This window comes from Myotis yumanensis, unplaced genomic scaffold, assembly GCF_028538775.1.
Source record: "Myotis yumanensis isolate MYYU_CA2020_CCGP unplaced genomic scaffold, mMyoYum1.0.hap1 SCAF_15, whole genome shotgun sequence".
NCBI lineage: Eukaryota > Metazoa > Chordata > Mammalia > Chiroptera > Vespertilionidae > Myotis > Myotis yumanensis.
Genome location: NW_027223766.1, coordinates 46,377,942 through 46,400,367, shown reverse-complemented (window position 1 = coordinate 46,400,367; position 22,426 = coordinate 46,377,942). Strand labels below are relative to the sequence as shown.

General features: G+C 41.3%; 1 protein-coding gene across 2 annotated transcripts in view; it reads right to left on the bottom strand.

The window, feature by feature from the left end:
- Positions 1–22,426, bottom strand: part of TRIQK (triple QxxK/R motif containing) — a 450,171-nt gene that overhangs the window by 184,384 nt on the left and 243,361 nt on the right. Inside the window, exon 7 of one of the 2 annotated variants that reach the window (XM_070392283.1) lies at positions 14,382–14,479. In XM_070392283.1, the coding sequence (XP_070248384.1) occupies positions 14,382–14,444 (63 nt within the window). In that variant the 5' untranslated portion in view covers positions 14,445–14,479. The other variant, XM_070392276.1, reaches the window with a different exon arrangement.

Genomic DNA, 22,426 nt, shown 5'->3' with positions numbered 1-22,426 from the left:
AGCTGTATCTTTATATGCTTTATTCCATTAGCCACATACACTAAAATATTTATAGGTTAAATGGATCATTGTGCTTTAGAATATTCCAAGAAAAACTGTGGGGGATAGATGAAGCATTATCGGTGAAGTGTTGACAATTGTAGAAGCTAGATGATGGGTACATGGAAGTTTATTATACTTGGGGTTTTTTTTTTCTGCTCATGTATATGTTTGAATAATACAAACTTTAAAAGTATTTAGGCCAAAAATAATTTGTACTCATCTTTCAATATAATGAGAATAGAAATGCTTGTTTTCAATATAAAAGATCTTTCAAAGCAGAGAAAAAATTGTTAAACTGCTATTTGGAACGTTGTAAATGTATCATTTGTGTGTATACTTATCAGCTGACTTGTTTCACAAAGGATTTGAGGAAGAAGTTATGAGAACAGATAGAATTGCTACAGAAAACATCATTTGTGAATTTATCTATTTTAGGTCGCTTGGGGGAGGAGGCAGCACCAGAAGACTCTGGTTACACATACAAAGAGAAGGAGATCATCTAAGGGCCGCTCACCTGAGTGATTCTCCATGTCAATCAGGCAAAAGCTTGAATAGATGGACCTGAAGCTGTGCCCTGAAGGCCAGCTGACTGCCAGAGCAGAGGGCAAAACGAAGGGAATCGCAGGTCCTCCCTATTCGAGCTTTTCCTTCTGGCAGAAGCAAGTAAACAAAGTGCAGGTTTTAAAGCTCTGACTGACTGATTAAAAATTTATTCCATTGCTACTGCAAAAAGTCTTCGAAGCAGTATCATGAAAATATATTCTCAGGGCCTCTGCCAGGAAACGGGGTAGGATGGTTGGGGGGTAGGTAGGATACATGGCCACAGGAATGCCTGAACTATGCAGGCATGCCTGGAAAACCAAGATCTCTCTATGCCCTTGAGAGCACCAGCAAATGCTTCCAATATTGAGAGTTAAGACAAGGTTGAGCAGGTTCGTAAAGGACTGGAATCCAAACTTTATTAATTCCCCATAAATCCAAGCAGACATCTCTGAGCAGCTACTGTGTTAGAATGAACCATCTGAAATTGCCATTCACGATCATGTTGACCAAAAGCTTCGTACGATTCAATGTAAAAGTTCAGTTGTCAGATGAATTGTGGGGTGGCAGTTAGAAAAGGGGAAGGAACCGAAGAAAAGACACAGAGAAGACTGAGGAAGTATGACTGACAATAAGAGATAAATGGGACTAAGTCAAAATTTTTCTTCGTTTTGAGGCTGAGAACCTGGGAATATCATGAATTTATTACTAGAAACCAGAGAAGAAACCAGGACTAGGATAACGGGGAGGGGAGGATGATAAATTAATCATAAACTTGCTGGTTTTCAGATAATAGCAAAATACTTAGAAATGTCCATTAGGCAGTAGGATAGATAAAAGGTAATAATTGGAAAACAAGATCAGAGCCAGAAATAAAGCTAGCTACCAAAGCTATAGCTGGTTTCATGAGTGAGTAGATATGTTCAGCGAAGGAAAGATCTAGGAAAAGAACAGAAGCCACGTACTAAAACATGAGAGGCTAAGTGATGAATTAAGAGCATGAGAATAGGAAAGATGATTCAAAAGAAGCAAGAGAAGGCGATGTGTCATGATGGCCATTAAAACGATAGTTAGGCCTGGCCACTGTTGCTCAGTGGTTAGAGTGTCACCCCAGGCACCTAAGAGTCACAGGTTCAATTCCTAGTCAAGGGCACATTCCTGGGTTGCAGGTTTGATCCCCAGGCCCCTGTAGGTGCATGTGCAGGAGGCAACCAATCAGTGTGTCTCTCTCACATCCATGTTTCTCTCTCACTCTCTATCTCTCTATCTCCTCCTCTCCCTCTCCCTCTCTTCCACGCTCTCTAAAAAAATCAGTTGTTCAAGTGAGAAAAATAATATATTCAAAACATTTCAGCCATGCCATTGGGGTTTTCTAGAACCATTCTTAAAGTAAAAAGTATTCTCTCTCTAATTTTTGCATTCTGTCCGAATGTTAAATGTTATCCTTTCTTTTTTTTCTTCGTATGCGTGTTACACACCCTACAGCAATTAGCATGGTGGCAAACTGAGTAGCCAAGAGCAGGTAATTACAGCCCCTGCCTGCCTGGTACTATTTACATTACATGATTGGCTTGGAGCCTATCTCAGCTGTATGCTGAGCACAGCCAATTAAGCCTCCACAATATCCTGAGCAGACCTCATGCTTTTCTTTTTAAAAATTTTTTTTAAAGTATGTTATAATTACAGTGACATACTATGTTCTATTAGTTTCAGGTGTACAACCTAGTGATTAGACATTTACATGCCTTCTGAAGTGATCACCCCCATAAGTCTAACACTGATCTGATAGTTACTACATGTAATAGTTGTTATAGTATTCCACACTATATTCTCTAGGCTATGCTCTCCATCACTTTGACTTCTTTTATTACTACTTAATCCCTTTCACCTTTTTCACCCACCCCTCAACTCCCTTCTCATCTGGCAACCATTAATTTGTTCTCTGTATGGATTGGTTTGTTTCTTCTGTTTGCTTATTTATTTGGTTTTTTAAGTCCCACCTATAAGTGAAATAGTTCTGAGACATTGCCCTCCTGGCAGGGAAGGGAGCCATCTGTCCTGGACCCTCAGCAGCTGAGATCCTTCCCTCTGAGTAGACTTTGCAGTCCGTGGCCCTCTGTGGTATCTCAGGCAACTCAGAATAGCATCTTGCCCTCAACCACCCATCCTCCTCCCAGGATCGAAGCCATCTGAGAAGTGCTGAGTCTACTACTCTCTCAAAATTCTGGTAGATGGAGAACTTTTTTAAGCCACAAATGCTACACATCATAAGGACTTGAATGCAAATGAACCTGTTCCATGAATCTTGGGTATTCCATACCACCCAAGGCATAACTTTAAGCTAAATTAAAAATGAGTAAGTTTGAGTTACATTAGGGTTATACAGTGTTGTAAAGTCATTCAGAAAATATAGACTTAATAAAGAAAAAAAACTACAAAATTAGTGATAATATAATTTTCACGGGATTTTTCTTGCTCAACATATTTTTCAATTCCCCCTACACACACACACACACACACACATTGTTTCCTCACTTTCATCAAAACAACCTCTGCCCTACACGACACAAGGGAGCAGAACCACAACTCCCACTGCCATTGTGACTTGTCATTTCTTGGACACAACCTCTGAAGAGAGACACCACCCACTCGGCCCAGAAACAGTATTCTCACTCTCCAACCTCATAAACATAGAAAGCTGGTAGCAAACTCCAACCTGCTCAAGCAGGTCAGATCCCAAGTTCTTCCTGCAACTAGTTTCTGAAACTTGGACAAGGCCTCCTGTCCATATTTCTCTTGAGGTTTTATTGCCATAAATCACCTTGAAGAACGGCTTCCCCCTCATCCCCGCATATTCAATCTAAAATTAAAAAATCAAGTACATTTTAGACTTATATGCCTATGCAAACTTTTTTTTTTTTCATTTATAATTCAGGGAAAAGTACTTTCTGAAGTTAGTTGGAGGGATATTTTTGGTAGTAAGTCATCCGTGTCACTCTTTCCAGCAACCAGTTCCTTCCTGATTTGTGTAGTCCCCGAGGAAGAGCAAAGGTGAGGGCTCTCAGCAGCGCCAGGACTGATGCCACTTGGAGGGTTAGTCATTCAACTTGGGAAATAGCCAACTATGTTCCCAGAGTTAGAAACATTTTTAAACAAATCAATTGGTTCCGTCTGGCTGGCTTGGCTCAGTGGTTGAGCGCTGAGCTATGAACCAGGAGGTCACAGTGCGATTCCTGGTCAGGGCACGTGCCTGGGCTCCATCCTCAGTGAGGGGCGTGCAGAAGACAGCCTATCAATTATTCTCTCTCATCATTGATGTTTCTCTCTCTCTCTCTCTCTCCCTCTCTCTCTCTCTCTCTTCCTTCCTCTCTGAAATCAATAAAAATGTATATTTTTAAAAAATCAATTGGTTCAAGCAGCTTCTAGGTAATGAAAATGTAAATACAGTTATAAGGATCACCAATTTAAAAGGATAAATGCCAGAGCCATTCTGTCATCCTTCCAATGAGAAGATCACACCTTTCTTTTTACTCCTTTACAAAGAAGTTACACAATTGACATTCTCTAAAACACTTTCTTTTTCTCACTTTTGATTGGAAAAATGAGAGTGTTATTCTGGCCACAGTGAAACTAAGGTATCAATGGTTGGTACACGAGACTTGGCAAGTGTAAGAACGGACAGGCCACTTGTCATTGTAGCCTAATTGTTCTATTTATGTACAGAACTACCCTCTATCACCATACTTTAGTACTTGTGTACCGATAACTTGAAATCCCCCATTTTCATAAGCAGCAGTCACTTCCAAAGTAAACAGGCAGGTTTCCAACGTGTAACAAGGCACCCAGGTTAAGGCTGTGTCCCCGTTACTGATTTTCTAATTTTAGCACAGTTTCTGACCCAGAGTGAGTATTTGGCAAATATTTGTTGAACAGTCACAGGGAGCAGCAGCAGTCAGAATGTCTAGTGACATGGGGAGGGCCTACCTCCTTCTCTCTGAGGCTCTCCAGCAGGTGTTTGGTGAAACCTACTTGCAGAGAAAGCCTAGGAATCATCTGGGGGGAAGAAGAGGCTCGAGGTCCCATTCTGGCAGATGTTTATTACTGTTAGAGTGGCTCTAAGTTTACCCAGAACTGGTGCAACCTGAGAAGCCGTGGGCTGCCAATGAAAGAAGATGGAATAGACTTTTCACCTTTCCTGATAGAGCAGTGATGGCGAACCTATGACACGCGTGTCAGAGGTGACACGCGAACTCATTTTTTGGTTGATTTTTCTTTGTTAAATGGCATTTAAATATATATAATAAATATCAAAAATATAAGTCTTTGTTTTACTATGGTTGCAAATATCAAAAAATTTCTATATGTGACACGGCACCAGAGTTAAGTTAGGGTTTTTCAAAATGCTGACACGCCGAGCTCAGAAGGTTCGCCACCACTGTGATAGAGGGATGTAAAAGGTACTTCCTACTGAATAAGAAAATAAAGGAGAGCTGTGCCCGCCTCTTCCTGTGAAGCGCTGAAGCAGCAGTGCCCTCCCAGGGCGACCCAGGTCCTGCAGAGTAGGATGCGGCCCTACTGTGTGACTAGGGAATTGCATAACGGCTTCCCCTGCTCAGCAGTCTCCTTTCCTGTTACTCTCTCTACCCAATGAAAAGTAAAGACCAGACCTCTTCTGAAAATGCACCTAATAGAAAGCCTACCCTATGAGGGCTGTTCTGTCTTTAAAATTTCAGAAAACAGCCATTAACCATTGGTTACTGTTTTGAGCATTTAATTTTCAACAGAAGCACAGAATCTAAGCAAAGCTTTTGGTTTCTCATAAGCACTGATTAGAGCGACTGCTGGTGTCCCTAAGCCTTATCTGGTATCAACAGACACAGAGACAGGCCTATTACCCCAGACCCTGTCTCCCGAGCACACGAGGAGTGAGTTTGGCGGATGAGAACCATCTAGGGACCTAAAGGAAATCTAGAATAAGAGGCTGGAAATCATGGGATCAGCTTTACTGAAGATAATCGGAGGCAGAAATATTTTCCCATATAAACCTATATTTTTACCTTATCCTGAGCCTCTGTGGGCATCCATGGTTTGTCTCAGGCATGACTGTCCATACCTCCCTCTAACCTTTGAACGGCTCGGTAACCTTACTTCTAGTGAAAGCCCTCGAGAAAAGACTCTTGTTATATTTCCTGCTTTCAATCCCTGCTTCCTCTTTCTCTCTTGGTCAAGTAGAGACGGGAAAACAGTTTACTTATCAAATAACGTAATAGCGTATGAAAAAAATTTCAAAACTTTTTCTAAATAGTAGGGGTTTTTTTGTTTGTTGTTTGTTTGTTTTGAAAAGGACTCCAGTTGAGGTCACAGACATGTAGGTGGACTTTCTAGGTTGCACTGCCTTTATTTCTGATTATTTGGTTCAGTCGCTTGTTTGGGGGTAGGCCTCGTTTAGCAGAAAAGGGATTTTACATTTGCTCGCTTAACCTGGTCCAGCATGAAAGAAATGGGAATAATAAAGGTTTTTTTTAAGTTTAACTGAAAGCTGTTTAGTGTGACGTGCAGGGCTGAGTGGGGAGGGGGAGGGAGGTGAGTCATGCCAAATGAAATAGAAAAGATGGAAACCTCGGGAGACGGACATTTCAGAGCCAGGCTGTGCCAGATTAGTGGTGTTCAGCTCCAGTGGAACGCAAGAGAGCCACGGTGACCTCAGGAAGATCTGGACCCCTCCGGAAGGAAAGGAAGACCACCCTGTAGTCACCACGGCTGCACGCATGAAACCAAGCAACCTTCTGTGCGATCCCCACTCCCCTGTAGTGTTCTCTCCTGGCAGCAAAGGGCTGATAAAGGACATGCTTTGAAAAATCATACCATTGTTGTAGAGAGAAAACGGTGGACAAGAAATATGAGAGCTGTGGGGAGGTGGGGACAGAGGAAAGAGCATCTGGGGGCCGTGCATGACGTCGTAGCAGATTTATTCCTCACTGAGCCTGCTGTTGTATCATTTTACCCTTCCAGGAAATGGAGATGAAGTGCGCACTTATTACGCTTTGCCCAGGGAAGCTTCATACGTGGATGTAAAATACTCGGGAAATGTCACATAAAATCTATGAAAGACACACGAGATGTTACCGGGGATTTTTCTCTGGCAGGATGGGTCAGAGGGGAACAACCTGATCCAACAGGAACGGGCGTAGTTTCTAGCCACCCTTGCTGGACAAGCAGTGGGAATCATCACGTCCTCAGCTCTCCAGCTGCACGGCAGATGTTGGGGGAGGGAAGTCGGGCAAGAGCAACTGGTCTGGCTCTGGGCTAGAATTCTCATCCATGACCTCATTTCAAGATATTTCACTGGGACCCCCTTTCAGCTGGGAGTATTTAGATAGAAAAACTGCCCTGCCTACCTCCCAAGCAGAGAAAAAAGAATTGAGCTCCTTGAAAAAAAACATTATGTTCTAATTTTTTTTAAAGAAAAAAGATGTACCAAGGTTTTGGGTTTTGCTTTATTTTTGTGTGTGGGTTTCTTTTTTTGCCATGACAGTTTTCCAACCTGTCTGTGAAGTTTTATAGCCACATTTACAAACACAGACTCTACTGGGGTGATAGCTTTAACGCAGGGGAGGGAAAAGGGTGGAAGACAATCACATCTAACCCAAAGGAACAGGGAGCACTGCAGTGGGCGGGAAGTGCCTTCTGGGATGGAAATGTGTGGTTAGGAAGTTGGGCTTTGCTAGCCCACATGATCTGAGGAGACGTACCATCCTACCTTTAATAATGACACAGACACACTCCGATATGGGAGCTCCCCTCTCTGCCACCTTCTTGCATGTCTAAAGGAGGTTGGTGCACTGAACCTGCGAAGGACATTCGGAAGACAGCAGACACAGCTTGAACGTTGGGTGGTTGCTTTTTAATGGACTTGTCAGGCGCCATCCTCATTTGCAATAGAATCCCTCTCCTCCCTTACCCTTTCTCTGGTCTGCGCTGTTCCCGTGCTGAATAATTTACAAGGGTAGAAAAAGAACACTGTCACTATCACAGTCCCAGGGCTCTCCACTCACTCGTCTATCACATGGTCAAATGTCACTGGTGCCATTATTTGTGAGGGGGGAGATTAAGAGCCACTTGCCTCCTTCTTTATCTATTGTTAATGGCTCTGAACTCCAGTGGATGTTTGTTTAGAAGAGCTGGTAGCCATTTCTGCAACAAATGTCCCATCGAAGGAAATCCCAGTAACTGAACCCTCTCCTCATTCTACCGAACCCTTTCATCTGTCTTCATCTGCTTCTTCTTAGCTGGCATTTCCACCCACAGGACAAAAATGCAAATCCAGCTAGAACTATATTCAGGAGAAATGCCGGTGTTCAAAGTGATCCTAGGTATATTGGTTTTGTTCCTTATTACGAGAGGGAGGGAAGGAGAGAGGAAAGGAAGGAGGGAGGGAGGGAAGGAGGGAGAGAGGGAGGGAGGGAGGGAGGGAGCCATCACAGTTGCAGTGAGTCGCAGTGAATCACAGGAGTCAACAAAAGACCCCCTGCGCACAGATGGCACTTTGCAGAAGAGAAATCAGAGCGTGGCTCTCAGAGGAATTGGCCGAGCACAGAAAGGCAAGGGTCAACACTTTAAAATACCAGCATCAATCCTATAACAGAAAGAGAGAAAGAAATATAAAATTATGACAAGTATTTTAATGGACTAGAGACATGCCTTCTAGTTAGATGTGGATGTTACTACCATGAGAAATTATTACTGTCTGCTAAGCATGGAGTTCGGTACCATTAACGATAAGCAGGGACAGAACACCTATCCCTGATTGAAAACCAGGCACTGCAGAGAATGATTTAAGATTTTTAAAAGTTTCTATTTTTCAGGGTCTCAAATATGAATATACAGAAATAACAATAATAGCTAATATCAACTTAGTATTTACCAAGTGGATTAAATGTATGATTATTTTTTTCTCCTTCCTTCCTTCCTTCCTTCCTTCCTTCCTTCCTTCCTTCCTTCCTTCCTTCCTTCCTTCCTTCCTTCCTTTCTTGTTAATCCTCACCTGAGTATATTTCTTCCATTGATTTCTTTTTAAGAGAGAAAGTGGAAGAAATGGGGAGAGACAGAGAAAAACGTCAATGTGAACGAGACACATCGGTTGGTTGCCTCCCGTACACATCCCTAACAGCTCCCAGGATGAAGCCTGCAACTGAGGTACACCCCCTTGACTGGAATCAAACCCATAAGCCTTCAGTCTGTGGCCGAAGCTCTAATCAGTGAGCCAAATTGTCTAGACCTGTATAATTATTATTAATCCTTGTAAGTATTGCTGCTATTATTATCCCCATTTATAGATTAGAAAACCGAGTCACACAAAGTTTATGAAAATGGTCCAAGTAAGTGATGGTGAACTGAGACTAGCCCATAGAGTAGGACACAGTTAAACTTCCATTTGAAAATGTGTATTTATACAATACACATTGGGGGGAAACTAGAAATTTTAATTTAGTAGCTTAATTGATGTTAACAACCTTACAAAGACTACACCATTTGTTTCTGCTTCTCCTTGTTTGCGTGCCAATTGACTCATAAAATGCTTAAGAATATGTGGAATCTAATGCATAAAACAAACTGATGAACAAAATACATCCAGAGACACAGAGACATACAGGCTGACGAATCTCAGAGGGATGGGCGGGGGCACGAGACTAACCAAAAAACTTATATGCATACTAGAGGCCCGTGCACAAAATTCGTGCATGGCTAGGGTCCCTAGTGGCTGCCAGCTGCCGGCCAGGGCCTCTCTTCCCTGGTTGCTGGCTGCCAACCGGGGCCTTCCTTTGTTCCCCATCGCCCCCTGGTGGTCAGCGCACATCATAGCAAGTGATCGAACTCCTGGTCGGTCAAACTCCTGAGGGGACACTTTGCATATTAGGCTTATATATAGAGAGAGATGTATAACCCATGGACACAGATAATAAATAATGCAGTAACCCTGGTGGGGTGAGGATGAGGGGGTGCAGGGTGGAGGGGATCAATCGGGGGAAAAGGAATATCTGTAATACTTTCAATAATAAAGAAAAAATTTCTAAAAAAAAAAGGATTGACTTGCTACTGGCCTGTTGTGCAGGCTAGTTGGAAGTGACCACAATTTATTTTGCTTCCTGCTCTTGTTCGTGACACACAATTAGAACATGGCTCTGGTTAACTAACAGGCAGGCTACAGGCTTAAGTCCACCTGTCTCAACTTGTCCTCTCACCCTCTGTTTCCTTGTGCTTCCTTTTGGTTTGCTTTAGGGGAAACCCTGGCATCTTATCTCATGTGATATGTTAGAAAGGTAAGGAACAGAGCAGCTCTGATCTCATTAGCTGCCTGGGAAGGGCAGAGAGGAATTGCAATCTGCTATCTCATTTGCTGCTAACAGATAAATGCTCTCAAAGAGCTACAAAGGCAAAATCCCCAAGGAACTTACAATGAAGAAACTTGGATCCTCTTGTCAAGAGACTCAAGCTGAAACTCAGGAGCTGTTTTGTGAACACATCAAGTGACCTGGAGAATCAAGCTTGATCCTGAGCATACAGGTCACTTTTCCAAATGCCAAATAAAAACCTGGAGTTTTATGGTGAAGCTCTGGCACCTTCCATACAGGGTGGGGCAAAAGTAGGTTTACAGTTGTGCATAGGCGAAACTCGGAGTTTATTCTTGTATTATTATTTATTCATTATTATATTATCTTCCCTACAAACTACTGTAAACCTACTTTTGCCCCACCCTGTACAATCACTTGGATGTTATCAAGCCTATGAGCAAATTGAAAGCCTACACATAGACAGGGCAAACCCCGGAATCAGTCATTTGCTCCATCTGATCTCTGCTGGTGCTAATGGTGACACAAAATCACCAAAGCTGATGGGAAATCATCATTGGTAGCTATAACTGGGGATGGATAATGGAAATTAAACAAATGCTGAAAATCGGTGGTTTCTTCACAGTGAACCAAACTTCTCTAATTCTGGATACTTAAGGTGCTAAATAACAAACAAACAAAAACTGCTTTGAATAAAGGGTGTGCAAAATTATTGTGGGAAACCACTAATGGTTGCTCTTAAAAATATTAGTAAATATAGGTGATCTCAGGAGGAAAGAGAGCCCATTCTTTAAAAAAATAACCACTACTGAAAATTAAGTTTGTATGTTCCATAATGTCCGCCCAACCCCTTGAAAAACAGAGGCAACATGGGGCTCACAGAAGAATGACCCTGTGCAATGTTAGTGTCCAACTACATACGATGTTGTTAAAAACTAGACAGAAAGTTCAACTTGGGAAAGCTTTGTAAACACTCTTTGGAGTACAAATTCTGATAGCACAGAATAGCTATGAGATCCTGCTTCAACTTTCAAAATTTCCCTTTCTTCCTGGTTTATGATTAAGTTTTTCTAGCATTCTTCATGGGACTAACTCCAACCTAGTGGCTAAAGTCAGCAACATTTATCACCTCACAACTTTTGTGGTCAGGAATTTGGGAGTAGCTTAGGTAGGTAGTTCTGGCTCAGGGACTCTCACATGTTTGCAGGGAAAATGTTGGCTAGGGCTGCAGTTATGTGAGAGCTTGACTGGAGTTTAAGAATCCATTTCCAAGTTTGTGCCCTCACACAGTTCTTGGCTGGAGACCTCAGTGTCTTGTCCTGGGACCTCTCCAAAGAGGTGCTTGAGTTTCTTCATGACATAGCAGCTAGCTCCCTCCAAAAGAGCAATCCAAGAGAGATCAAGGAGGAAAACGTAATCTTTTTAATGACATACTAGAGGCCCGGTGCATGAAATCTGTGTGTGTGGCGGGGGGGGGGGGGGGGGGGGTCCCTCAGCCCAGCCTGCACCCTCTTGCAATCTGGGACCCCCGCGGGATCGGCCTAAACTGGCAGTCGGACATTCCTCTTGCAATCTAGTACTGCTGGCTCCTAACAGCTCACCTGCCTGCCTGATCGCCCCTTACCACTCTGCCTGTCTGCCTGATTGCCCTTAATCACTCACCTGCCTGCCTGATCATCCCTAACTGCCTCTGTCTTGGCCCCTGCTGCCGTGGCTTTGTCTGGAAGACTGTTCGGCTGTCTGGTCTAATTAGCATATTATGCTTTTATTATTATAGATTCTTGGACATGACACATGGTGACTTCTACCACATTCTAATTTTTAGAAGAGAGTCACTATACAGAGCCCACATTCAAGGGGAAGGCAATATAGGCTTCACATAAAAAGGAAAGGAGTATCAAAGAGCTATAGAAATCCTTTCAAATCACCATTCATAAATGTGATAAAGTAATGCTATGACAGCAAAAATTGGCGTCCTTAAACCAGGCTCGGAGAATCCTAAAGGTCTTCCCACAGAAAAGATGAGACTAGGAGTGGTAGCGAAGAGAAGTTCAAAAAGCACTCCAGGCAGAAGGGAAATATTTCATCAAATAAGAAAGTGTGACACAATAGGGTAACTGAAGTGCAAGATCTCACAAATCTATGAAGTTATCAATCGTCAGATACCCTTCATTTTATATATGACCAAAAAAGTAATATTGCTGCCACTTAAATATGATGAACCATCGATTGTAAAAACACATCTTCATTTCAGAATTATGCAATTATGAAATGAAATTAAAGTGCAGTTTAGAACCAATGAAGTTGTTAATTTGATATTGATAAGGCCTAGAAGGAGGTAAGAGAGTGTGAAGATTGAAGCTGGAAAGGTAACAGGGCCCAAAAGATGAGGGAATCTTAGAAACCTGTTATGCTCAGCCTTTAACTTATTGTCAGTGGGAAATTACAAAGGTTTTAAACTGAATAGTGAGTCATCAAATAATCAGATCTACTTTAGAAAGGCCACTGTGGTTGCAGTGCACAAAATGGATGGGAGGAAGGCAAGGATACCATTGAGCATTGGTTGCAGTAAAAATCCAGAACAGATAAGATGGTGACTTGATACCATTCACAACAGCATGGATGGACCTGGAGAGCATCATGCTAAGCGAAATAAGCCAGTCAGAGAAATATAAATATCACATGATCTCACTCATTTGTGGAATATAATGAACAATATAAACTGATGAACAAAAATAGATCCAGAGACATAGAAGCATCAAACAGACCGTCAAACCTCAGATGGAAGGCTGGGGGGGAGGGGTGTTAAGAGACCAACCAAAGGACTTGTATGCATATACATAATGGACACAGACAGTAGGGGGGTGAGGGCATGTGCTGGGGGATGGGAGCAGCCAGGGAGAGGTCAATGGGGGAAGAGAAGACATATGTATACTTTAAACAATAAAGAATTTAAATTTTAAAAAAAAGAAAAGATGGTGCCTTGAGCAAAAGTTAGTGGTAGTAGATTGACTGTGGAGATATTAAGAGAAAATGTCAACCAGAGTTAGTGGTTAAGCGGATGTGCAGGTGGGAGAAAGGAGAGTGGGCTCCATACTATTAAAACATTACATCACTATAAATTTAACACAATGACCAGAAAGGTTATAATACCTTTCTGATTATTAATTACCACTATTGGCATCATTATCCTTATCACTTCATATTTTATTATCTCACTGGGACAGTGAAATGTGCGGGGGCTTGGGAGACAAAAGAGAGATAGTCACAGATGCAACGCTGTCTTTACCCTGTAGGAACAAGGGAATCTGGGCAAGATGTGTGATCTCTCCAAGATAGTGCCCTCACATCCTATGTGGATGCAATGTCCCTTCTGCTGGTTGTTGTGTGGAACAGGGAACGTTTCTGTGAAGTGTCTGACTTAGTGTTCCATTGACTGACATGCAATGGCTGCTCAATTAATGGTCCACTTAATTGGACAAGCCAAATGGCCATTGAATTGGTCATTTTTCACAACAATTTTATGCACGAATGAAGAAGGTCTTGAAAGGGGATAAAGTCAATAAGGCAGGTGGGGGTAGAGGGATTCACATTGCTGCTTCTATCCTAGTCTGCCAGGAGTATGGCACAGTAGCGACTGTACATGTTAAACATCATGAGTCTGTGTGGAGCATATCCTGCCTATAGGTAAGGGATAAATTCACAAAGGCTATAAAACTCAAATTTTCCACAATTCAGCAGGATGTTAATGGGCATTTCATGAATTTTTAAAGACAGTTATTCTGGGCTTTTGTTAAACCAGTTTCTTTTTCTTTTTCTTTTTTTTTCCAGAATTTACCAAAGCTTTAAATACTCCCAAGCATGCTGTAAATCTCTAAGAAGAAAGATAAGATGCAGCATCTTCCAAACTAACTTGGCGACAGAACTCCTCTAAGACCAGTTTCCTATGAATACCAATTTGGGAAATTCTGCAGCAGGCTGTATTTTGTTGGATATCTGCATCTCACACATATCCTGTCTTTACCTTTGGAAATAGCTATCATATCTAGAGACACAGCAACAAAAAAAAAATGTATGACTTGAGAAAAGAAAACCTTAAAAGTACTAAATACAAGAAACTTCTTATTCCTTGACATTGTCAGAAAAAAAAGAAGCAATAAAATGTATAGTAAGTAACTGAGAAATTATTCATTCCCATTTTACTTTTCTGTGCATATAGAATAAGATAAATGATTTCTATGGTTAAGAAAATTATACATCCATGTGAGATATTAAAAAAAAATCTTGTCCTAGTATATACTTAAACCTTGTGGAAACTATGAAGCTACCAAGACAATAAGTAATTACCTTTAAAATATGCATCCAGCCTTGACCCGTTTGGCTCAGTGGATAGAGCATTGGCCCACAGACTGAAGGGTCCCGGGTTCAATTCCAGTCAAGGGCATGTACCTTGGTTGCGGGCTTGTTCTTCAATAGGGGGCGTGCAGGAGGCGGCTGATTGTTGTTTCTCATCGATGTTTTTGGCTCTCTGTTCTCTCCCTTCTTCTCTGTAAAAAAAATCAATAAAAATATTTTTTAAAAATATGAATTCTTATTTCTTATCTATTTATTTAGAAGATATCAGAAAGAGATATATAGGGATATATAAAGCATTACTGCTAATTATAGCAGCATACATATCACACTGGCATATCACACAAATCAGGGTAAGCTAAATAGATTCCAGGGGGAAAATGGATCAGTGGTTGGCTATTAAATTTCATTTTCAAGTAACACTGGCATTAACATCAAATCTAGTATTGGTAGTTGAGGAAAAGATGAAAGAGTCTGGTTTGGTGAGTACTCTGACTCATCCCTCATCCCATCATATCTTTGAAAATGTCCCCACTTTTCTCTTCAGTCCATCTTCCTGACAAGGCTGAATGGCCTTATTCCTGGCATTTTCCTGTATAGTTTCCTAGTTGGTCTGTACCTTTAGCAGTCTATGCAGCATCATATTTTTACTTGGATGCCTCAAAGTATATCAGGATCTTTTCCACTGACTCCTAGACAAGCTTTAGGAAATTGATCTTTCTTCAGAGATCACATGTCTTCTGTAAAACAGAGTTATATCTAGTGAAATCCTCCTTTCTCCAGATCACGTTGCTAGTGTTACAACAAGTTATCTACATATGTCTGGAAAGATAATGTCTCCGTGTAGCTCGCTCATCTTTGTTTTCTTTAACTCACGAAGCAAGCCTTTGTGTTGATTTTCCAAAGTCTATGTCCCGTGCATTAGATTCTGCCAACAAGCTCTCCCTGTGCAGTGATCCCTCGTATCATTGCGACAAATTGTCAGTGCCCCAGCGAAATGAAGATATTGATTTCACCATAACTCCTTTCACCACCTCCATAGGAGGCTCTTTCTTCACATACAGAAAACGCATTAAAACCCCACGCTGTCACAAGGTAGATTAATGCCCTGTGTCACAGCTCTTGCTGGAAACTGCTTCAAACACCAAGCATTAGAACTTGGCTTAGGGGTCACGGAGACCTTTGAACATTCCAAGATGATTCCCCTTCTCTTCTGCCCCATGGAAACAATGGCTCCAGTTGCAAATAAAGTCATGAAAATGAAAATGCCTGGGGACAGCCCTGCAGATTCTCTCATGCCAGGTCATCACAGACAAAGCAGAGTGGACAGGTATGCGGACAGTGAATCAGGCAACATAATCAAGCTGAATCAGAAAAGGCAGAACACTGGGGAGTGTCAGGTACCTAAAGATGCTTTTGAACTATAACACAGTAAAAAGATGCCGAGGAAAAGAAATGACTTAGCTGAGCAACTTCTTGACCCAGAAGAGAGGTTCCATTCTCCTGAAACTCCATCCAATAATTTCTAATTTCAGCTTTCTGAGGCAATAGCTTTTGTTTCTTAATGAGTTCCGATGGGGAATATACATAACGTACAGATGTATGTGTAGTATGTATGTACACATACACACGTGTGTATAAACAGACACAAATGCCCACGTGCATGTGTGTATATACTTTGAGTCTGACACTTTTCACTCAGACTATGCTTATCCATGTTTAGGTGTAGCTAAACTTTGTATATTTTTCTTGCTGTATACTATATGGTGGTATGTGTAGTATATTAATATACCACAATTTATGTATCCATTTCATTATTGATGAGTATATATATATATATATATATTGTTTTCAGTTTTGTCTATTTCTAATAATTCTGCTGTCGACATCCTTGTATTTTTCTTGTGGTGCACCTGTGCACACATTTCTGTTGAGTAATTAGAAGTAGAACACTGGGTCATTAATTGTACACATCTTGAACTTTGGTAGAAAATGCCAAACCATCAGTATAGCATGGTTTGTAAAGTGCTCATTTCAGCTGTTTGACCATTTTTCTATTTGGTTGTCTTTTTTTTTTACCTTTTATTTTATTTATTTATTTAATTTAAATTCTTTATTGTTTAAAGTATTACATAGGTCTCTTTTTCCCCCATTGTAGTTGTCTTTTTCTTATCTACACTAATAAAAGACAAAGATGCTAATTGACCGTACCTTCACTACGCCCAAGCCATGCCCACCAGCCAATCAGGGCAACTTCTTCCCTAAATGTTAAAAAAAAAGGCTTTGTTTCCATAATCCTGAATGATCCAAGAAGTTTCAATGAAAATAAGAGTAAAAATTCTCAAATTCCCATTTAACTAAAAAAAATTCACTTGAAGTTCAAAAAATCTCAAGTAAGTACAAGTGTTAGCACCCAAAGCAGCTCCCTAGGGTAGAAGTTATAAGAGAATTTCATCATGATCTCTTGAATCCAGAGTGGATCCCTGATCTACAAAACATAAAATCACATTTTGACCATTTGCATAATCTAAGCTACACAATTACATTCCAGGTCCCCATGATGCTTGGAAAGATAGAGGTTTTCAAGTTTTGCAATTACAAGTGTTCCATAACCAAGGCATATTTCAGAGGGACAACATATACCAAGTAATATAAACTAAAAGATAAACAAGTGCCCAGATGTGTGCATATGTAAAAATCCATATAGAAAAATATGTATCTTACTTATTTCGTACAGGAAGATAAATGTAATTTTGTGAAGTAATTTTTACAAATGATAAACCTTGAATTCAGAAGATTAAAAAACAAATAAAAGCATTTTAATCAGGCTTCAGACTCTTCCCCTGAGCCATTCCCTGGACTGCCCCGACATCTACCTCTACCTATTTAAGCTGCAGTGTGTACCTCCCAGCAATCCACGGGAATCGGTAAGGGGAGTGGGGAAGATGCCCACCTCACTTCAAGGCATCTGTTTGCCATCCCTGAAAGCGTACGATGTTATTTGTGGTGGCCAGTTTCCTGTAGATCACTCTCTCCCTCTTCTCCTCTTTCTCTTTCTTCCATTTCACATCTGTGTTTGTGAAACAACCTTAAGATCTTTTCACGAAAGCAAGCACAGCAGCTGGGGGTTGTTTGTTTCACATACCTTCTGGCAAGTGCCACTCCGCAAATGTCCAATTTGCACTTCTGTCCTGCTGGTCCGCAGGGAATTTTCTATTTGTGGCCTTACATGTGGCATTTCTTTGTGGTGTGTGGTTGCATGGAGAAGGGAGGGGCACCTTTGTGGGGAGCAACATGCTCTTTGGTTTCTGGGTGTAACTATCATCATTTGTGACAGGGAGGCCACGTTCAGTGGTTCCGTGGAACCACACCCACCTTCCTAACAGGAGAATAGGTTGGTTATGTATTAGAAACAGTTGTTTGCTACAGGGAAACAGCCAACATCTTATTTGCATCGGTGCATATCAACAATGCAATTAGGGAGAACTTCTTAGAGAATTAGATTGAGATGGTAATTAAAGAATTGTGTCGTGCATTTTAATGCGATTTTTAGAGAAGTAAATTACTTGGTGTTGCTATATTCTCCCATGTTAGAATAAAATGCCCAGGGACTCCTCGATGAAAATTCCCAAAATTTCACTGGTATAGGAAACGGATAGAAACCGAAACTGCTTACTTAAGATTCCTGTAGCTCCAAGGCTCACTATATTAGATTAAATTAAGTACGAGGTTGAAATTAAATCCCGCCACAATGGAGATTCTTGCAGTGCCGGAATGCAGGATACCCGGTAACACTATTCCTCATTTGTTGGAACTGTAGTGTAGGCCCTGGAGCTGCAGAAATTAGGCAAAAGTACTTCCATGTTCTACATAGATGTAGCAGGCAACCTCACCTTATATTTACTAAAACGTTATCAGCGCTCACAATGAATAACAGCTCCCATCATTCCATTCACCTACCTACATTCAAAGGGGGGGGGGGGGGTAAAAAAAAAAACCTTGTGTTTGAGCAATAAGGACCTACCAGTGAGTAGCTGCAAATGAAAATCCTGCGTTCTGAGTTTAACAAACAAAACTGTGGCTTTGTCTCCAACCAGCTCGGGTCTCCCCTAGGGCCAGAGGCCCTGCGGCCTTTCATGGCTGGATGTTACATGTGCTGCTGTTCTCAGCTCTGGTGCTCCAAACTGGGGAGCCTCTGAGGCCCAGGCCTCAATCCTCTCAGCAGCCACCCCCAACCCTCCCACATAGCTGAGAGCTCCCTCCTCGCTCCGGGTGCTGCCTGTGGAGGCTGGGCCAGCCCCTCTCACAACCTTGGCCCTCCCATAGGTCTCCAGGTGGTTTCTGCCCTTCCTTGCTATCAGTCTCCTCCTCAGCTGGACCTCAGTTGGTAATTCCGGGTGAATGTTCCCCAATTTAGTTTTACTTCCAGCCTGGCCCTGGGAGGCGGTGCCACAAAGGTCTGCCTGCTCTGCCACCATCTTCCCCTCCTCGAGCCCTTTTATTTATGTATATTTTTTAAACTATATATTTTCATTGATTTTTTTACAGAGAGGAAGGGAGAGGGAGAGTTAGAAACATTGACGAGAAACACCGATCAGCTGCCTCCTGCACACTTCCTACTGGGGATTGAGCCTGCAACCAAGGGACATGCCCTTGACCGGAAGTGAACCCAGGACCCTTCAGGCCAACACTCTATCCAGTGAGCCAAATTGTTTAGGGCTCCTGGAGCCCTTTTCTATCCCTTCATTTAACTTACTGTCTGAAGATTATGTTGATTCTCTAATAATCTGATTGAGAGCATTCTATGCAAACCGCATACAGGCTATCAACTTCAAAGAGTTAGAGAAAACAAAATGTTTGTTCCAGGTCAGGGATCATTTAACATAATTTTCTCTTTCCTTAAGTGGGTAAGGAAGGTCTTCCAGAAATTTAGGGCCATGCACTTGGAATTTACTTAATCGCGTTATTGTACAGTAAGCATGCATTTTTCAGGCAGCCCCCATAATCAACTTGAAAGAATGAAAACAAGTTTGTACTATTAAAACATGGCTATATTTTTTATAAACACCACAGTACTATCCCTTCTCATTCCGTTACACAGGTAATAATAACCACTTATTTAATTAATACGGACTCATAGTGAAAATTCAATCTGAATACTTATAACAACCACATTAATATAAAGAAGTTTCATTAGAATTAATACCACAATAAATATGAAATGAATTAGTAATGATCACACTATTGTTTTAAAGCATTCCTGTTTGCACTCCGGTATTCACTTTTAATCACCATTACTCTACCTAGCAATTAACAAAAGTGAGGAGGGGCGTATTTATGTAGGAAAAGCAAGGCATGCAAATGTGACCAAGTGCAAACCAAGTGTACATTTTCTCTATACTCATGCGTAAACGCACCCAATAGTACAGCAGGTTACTAAAAGCACCATCTTTATAGCATGGGTGAGGAAAAGAAAATCATCCTATAATGTGGCTTCCCCCCTGGTTTTCAACTATTGATTTCTTCTCATTAGCCACATGCTGATTCTAGATGCTAGCACAGTGCCTGGCAAATAGTAGAAACACCATATAGTATATTTGTTAAATGATTTCTGCGCCTCCTTGATCCATACTCATCTGGTTACCCTGAGTGTTTCATTTTAAGGTTGGTTTCAAAGAATCTGCCACTGATTAGCGATGTACACAGCCAATACTGAACAGAACTTATTCAGTAAGGGGAGGACAAGGAGAGGAGATGAGCTATGTGTCTGTCAGCTAAACATACTGAAATGAAAGAACGAATGTAACACATTCTAATTTTTTTGTTTCAGAAAATGTATCAGTGGGTTGGAAATTTAGGGAAAGAAACTATGGCACCTTTTTTACATTCTCTCTATTCCACCCCCCCCCCCTTTTTTTTTTTATGGCTGAACCATGATCTTTCAGGATGTTAGGAAACTGTCCACCTCAGTGGGAGCAACTCTGATGAAAGAAGGCATAAAGGGAAAGAGAGGATACCAAGGAAGCTCTCTTTCTCCCCTTTCATTTCCTTGCTAATGACGGACAGTTACACATTGGCTCTTTCAGGATCTTAAGTCCTGATCATATCTGAGTTTGAGAAAGCTCAGTAGAATTCAATGTTAATTCTCAAAATTCCGTTCCCTAAGAGTTGCCCCCTACATCACCTGCCCTTGCTTTTTAGTTGCTTTAATTTTCTGTTTTCTTCACCTATGTGACGATTTGGCCAGGAGAGAGGCTAGGAGTTTGCTGACTGTGGAGAGGGACTGTTAAGTGCTTCAAGACACAGGAGCCCTGAAAACCAGAAAAGCAATGAGCAAGCTAGTGTATTTGCCACACCATGGGACTCAGAAACAGTATTCTGGGTAAAGAAATTTGTCTAGTTCACAACCTGGCATAGAGCCACGTCAGGGTCCTTTCCACCTCCAGCTTGAGGAGAGAAAGGAGAGGAAATATTCTGAGTGGTGAAAAGTAAATTGGGAGTATTCCTCCCTTTCCAGTCTTTGTTCACCCACCAGGCCAGCACTCCTGTCTGACCTGAAAAGACTCCACCATTTGTTGAACATCTAGTTTGTGCCAGAAATTTTACATAAATTTATTCTTTTCATCTTTTCAATGACTTAACATGCTATAATCCCATTTATAGCTGAGATTCTATGTAAATAACGCAATCAACAGGTCCTATGGTGGTGTTACAAAAATAAAACAACTTTTAAAAACCCCCACCACAGAAGAACTATGTGTGTTTAGTCATGAAGTTTCATAACTAAAGAAAGTTCATGAACTGAAGGTCAGATCAAATAACAAAGGTGATAACCCACGCTGCCCCCCACTAACCTCATAGAGCCACCACGGTAGGCACCTATGGGAGGTGATCCATAACCACATTGTATATTAGTCCTTCATGTGCGCATGTGAAGTGGGTGAACTTTTCTCAGCACATGTATCAAAAATATTTCACTAAATACCATGTCTAAATAAAGAGTGCTGTGCACTGTAAAAGTTTTAAGAATTAGCTCTAATATGTGAGGACACAAGCCTTTCTTTCACATTTTGGATCAAGCTATTGCCTCTTTTCAATGTACATGGTAGATTCTGAGAGCACTCTTGGAGATCATAAAAGTACTGGGCACTCTGCCACCATGTACTTCAGTCTGTGCTGTGGTGGAAAGGAAAGTCAGACCAAGGCAAGTGGATAGACGAGAACCTAAATAGATGATACTCGAGTCTAAATAGATTAGGGTGAAAGAGAATGTAAAAATAAATGAAGGGAAGTGGAAGGTTTATAATAATAATAATAACAATAACATCTAATCTTTATCAGAGCTTACTATGTACCAGGCACAGTGCTACGTGCTCTGTGTACATTATGTAACTAAATCCTCACAATAATCCTTTCATTTAGAAACGATTACCACCCTCCAATTACCAATGAGAAAGTTGAGGGTAAAAGAAGAGTTAGCATCTAGCTCAAACTAGCTAGTTGGTGGTGAAGTCTGAATTTCATCCAAAGATATCTACCCCAGTGCTTGCATACAAAACCATCACGTGTCAGGAAGCAGGAGAAAAGAGAAGCTGCAATTACTTCCTGAAAAGAGCAAATGTGGATGTATGTTTCTAATGCTGTTGGCATGATATGGAGGCAGGAGCCAGCATGCAGGCTGAGCCTGGCTCCCTCGGAAGGTGGCCATCCACGCTGCTCTTCTCTCTGTTGTTATTTGCAGCCACAGTGGCTGACTCTCCTCATCTTTCTCCCTCTCCCTTGAGTTGGCAACACATATGTGCAGGGAAGTGATGGGCTATGCAATACATAGCTTTGGAGCAAGAATATATTTTTGTAAACTTGTTATTGAAATAACATACATACAGGTGAATCCAGCAATACACTTAAAATATCATACACTGTGATCGAGTGGGATTTATTCCAGGAATGCAAGGTTGGTGCAATATTCACAAGTCAATAAACATGATACACCACATTAAAAAGGGAAGGATAAAAAGCACATGATCCTGTCAATAGATGCAGAAAAAGCATTTGATGAAATCTAGCACCCATTTATGATAAAAACTCTCAGCGAAGTGGGAACATATCTCAACAGAATGAAGGCCATATATGACAAACCC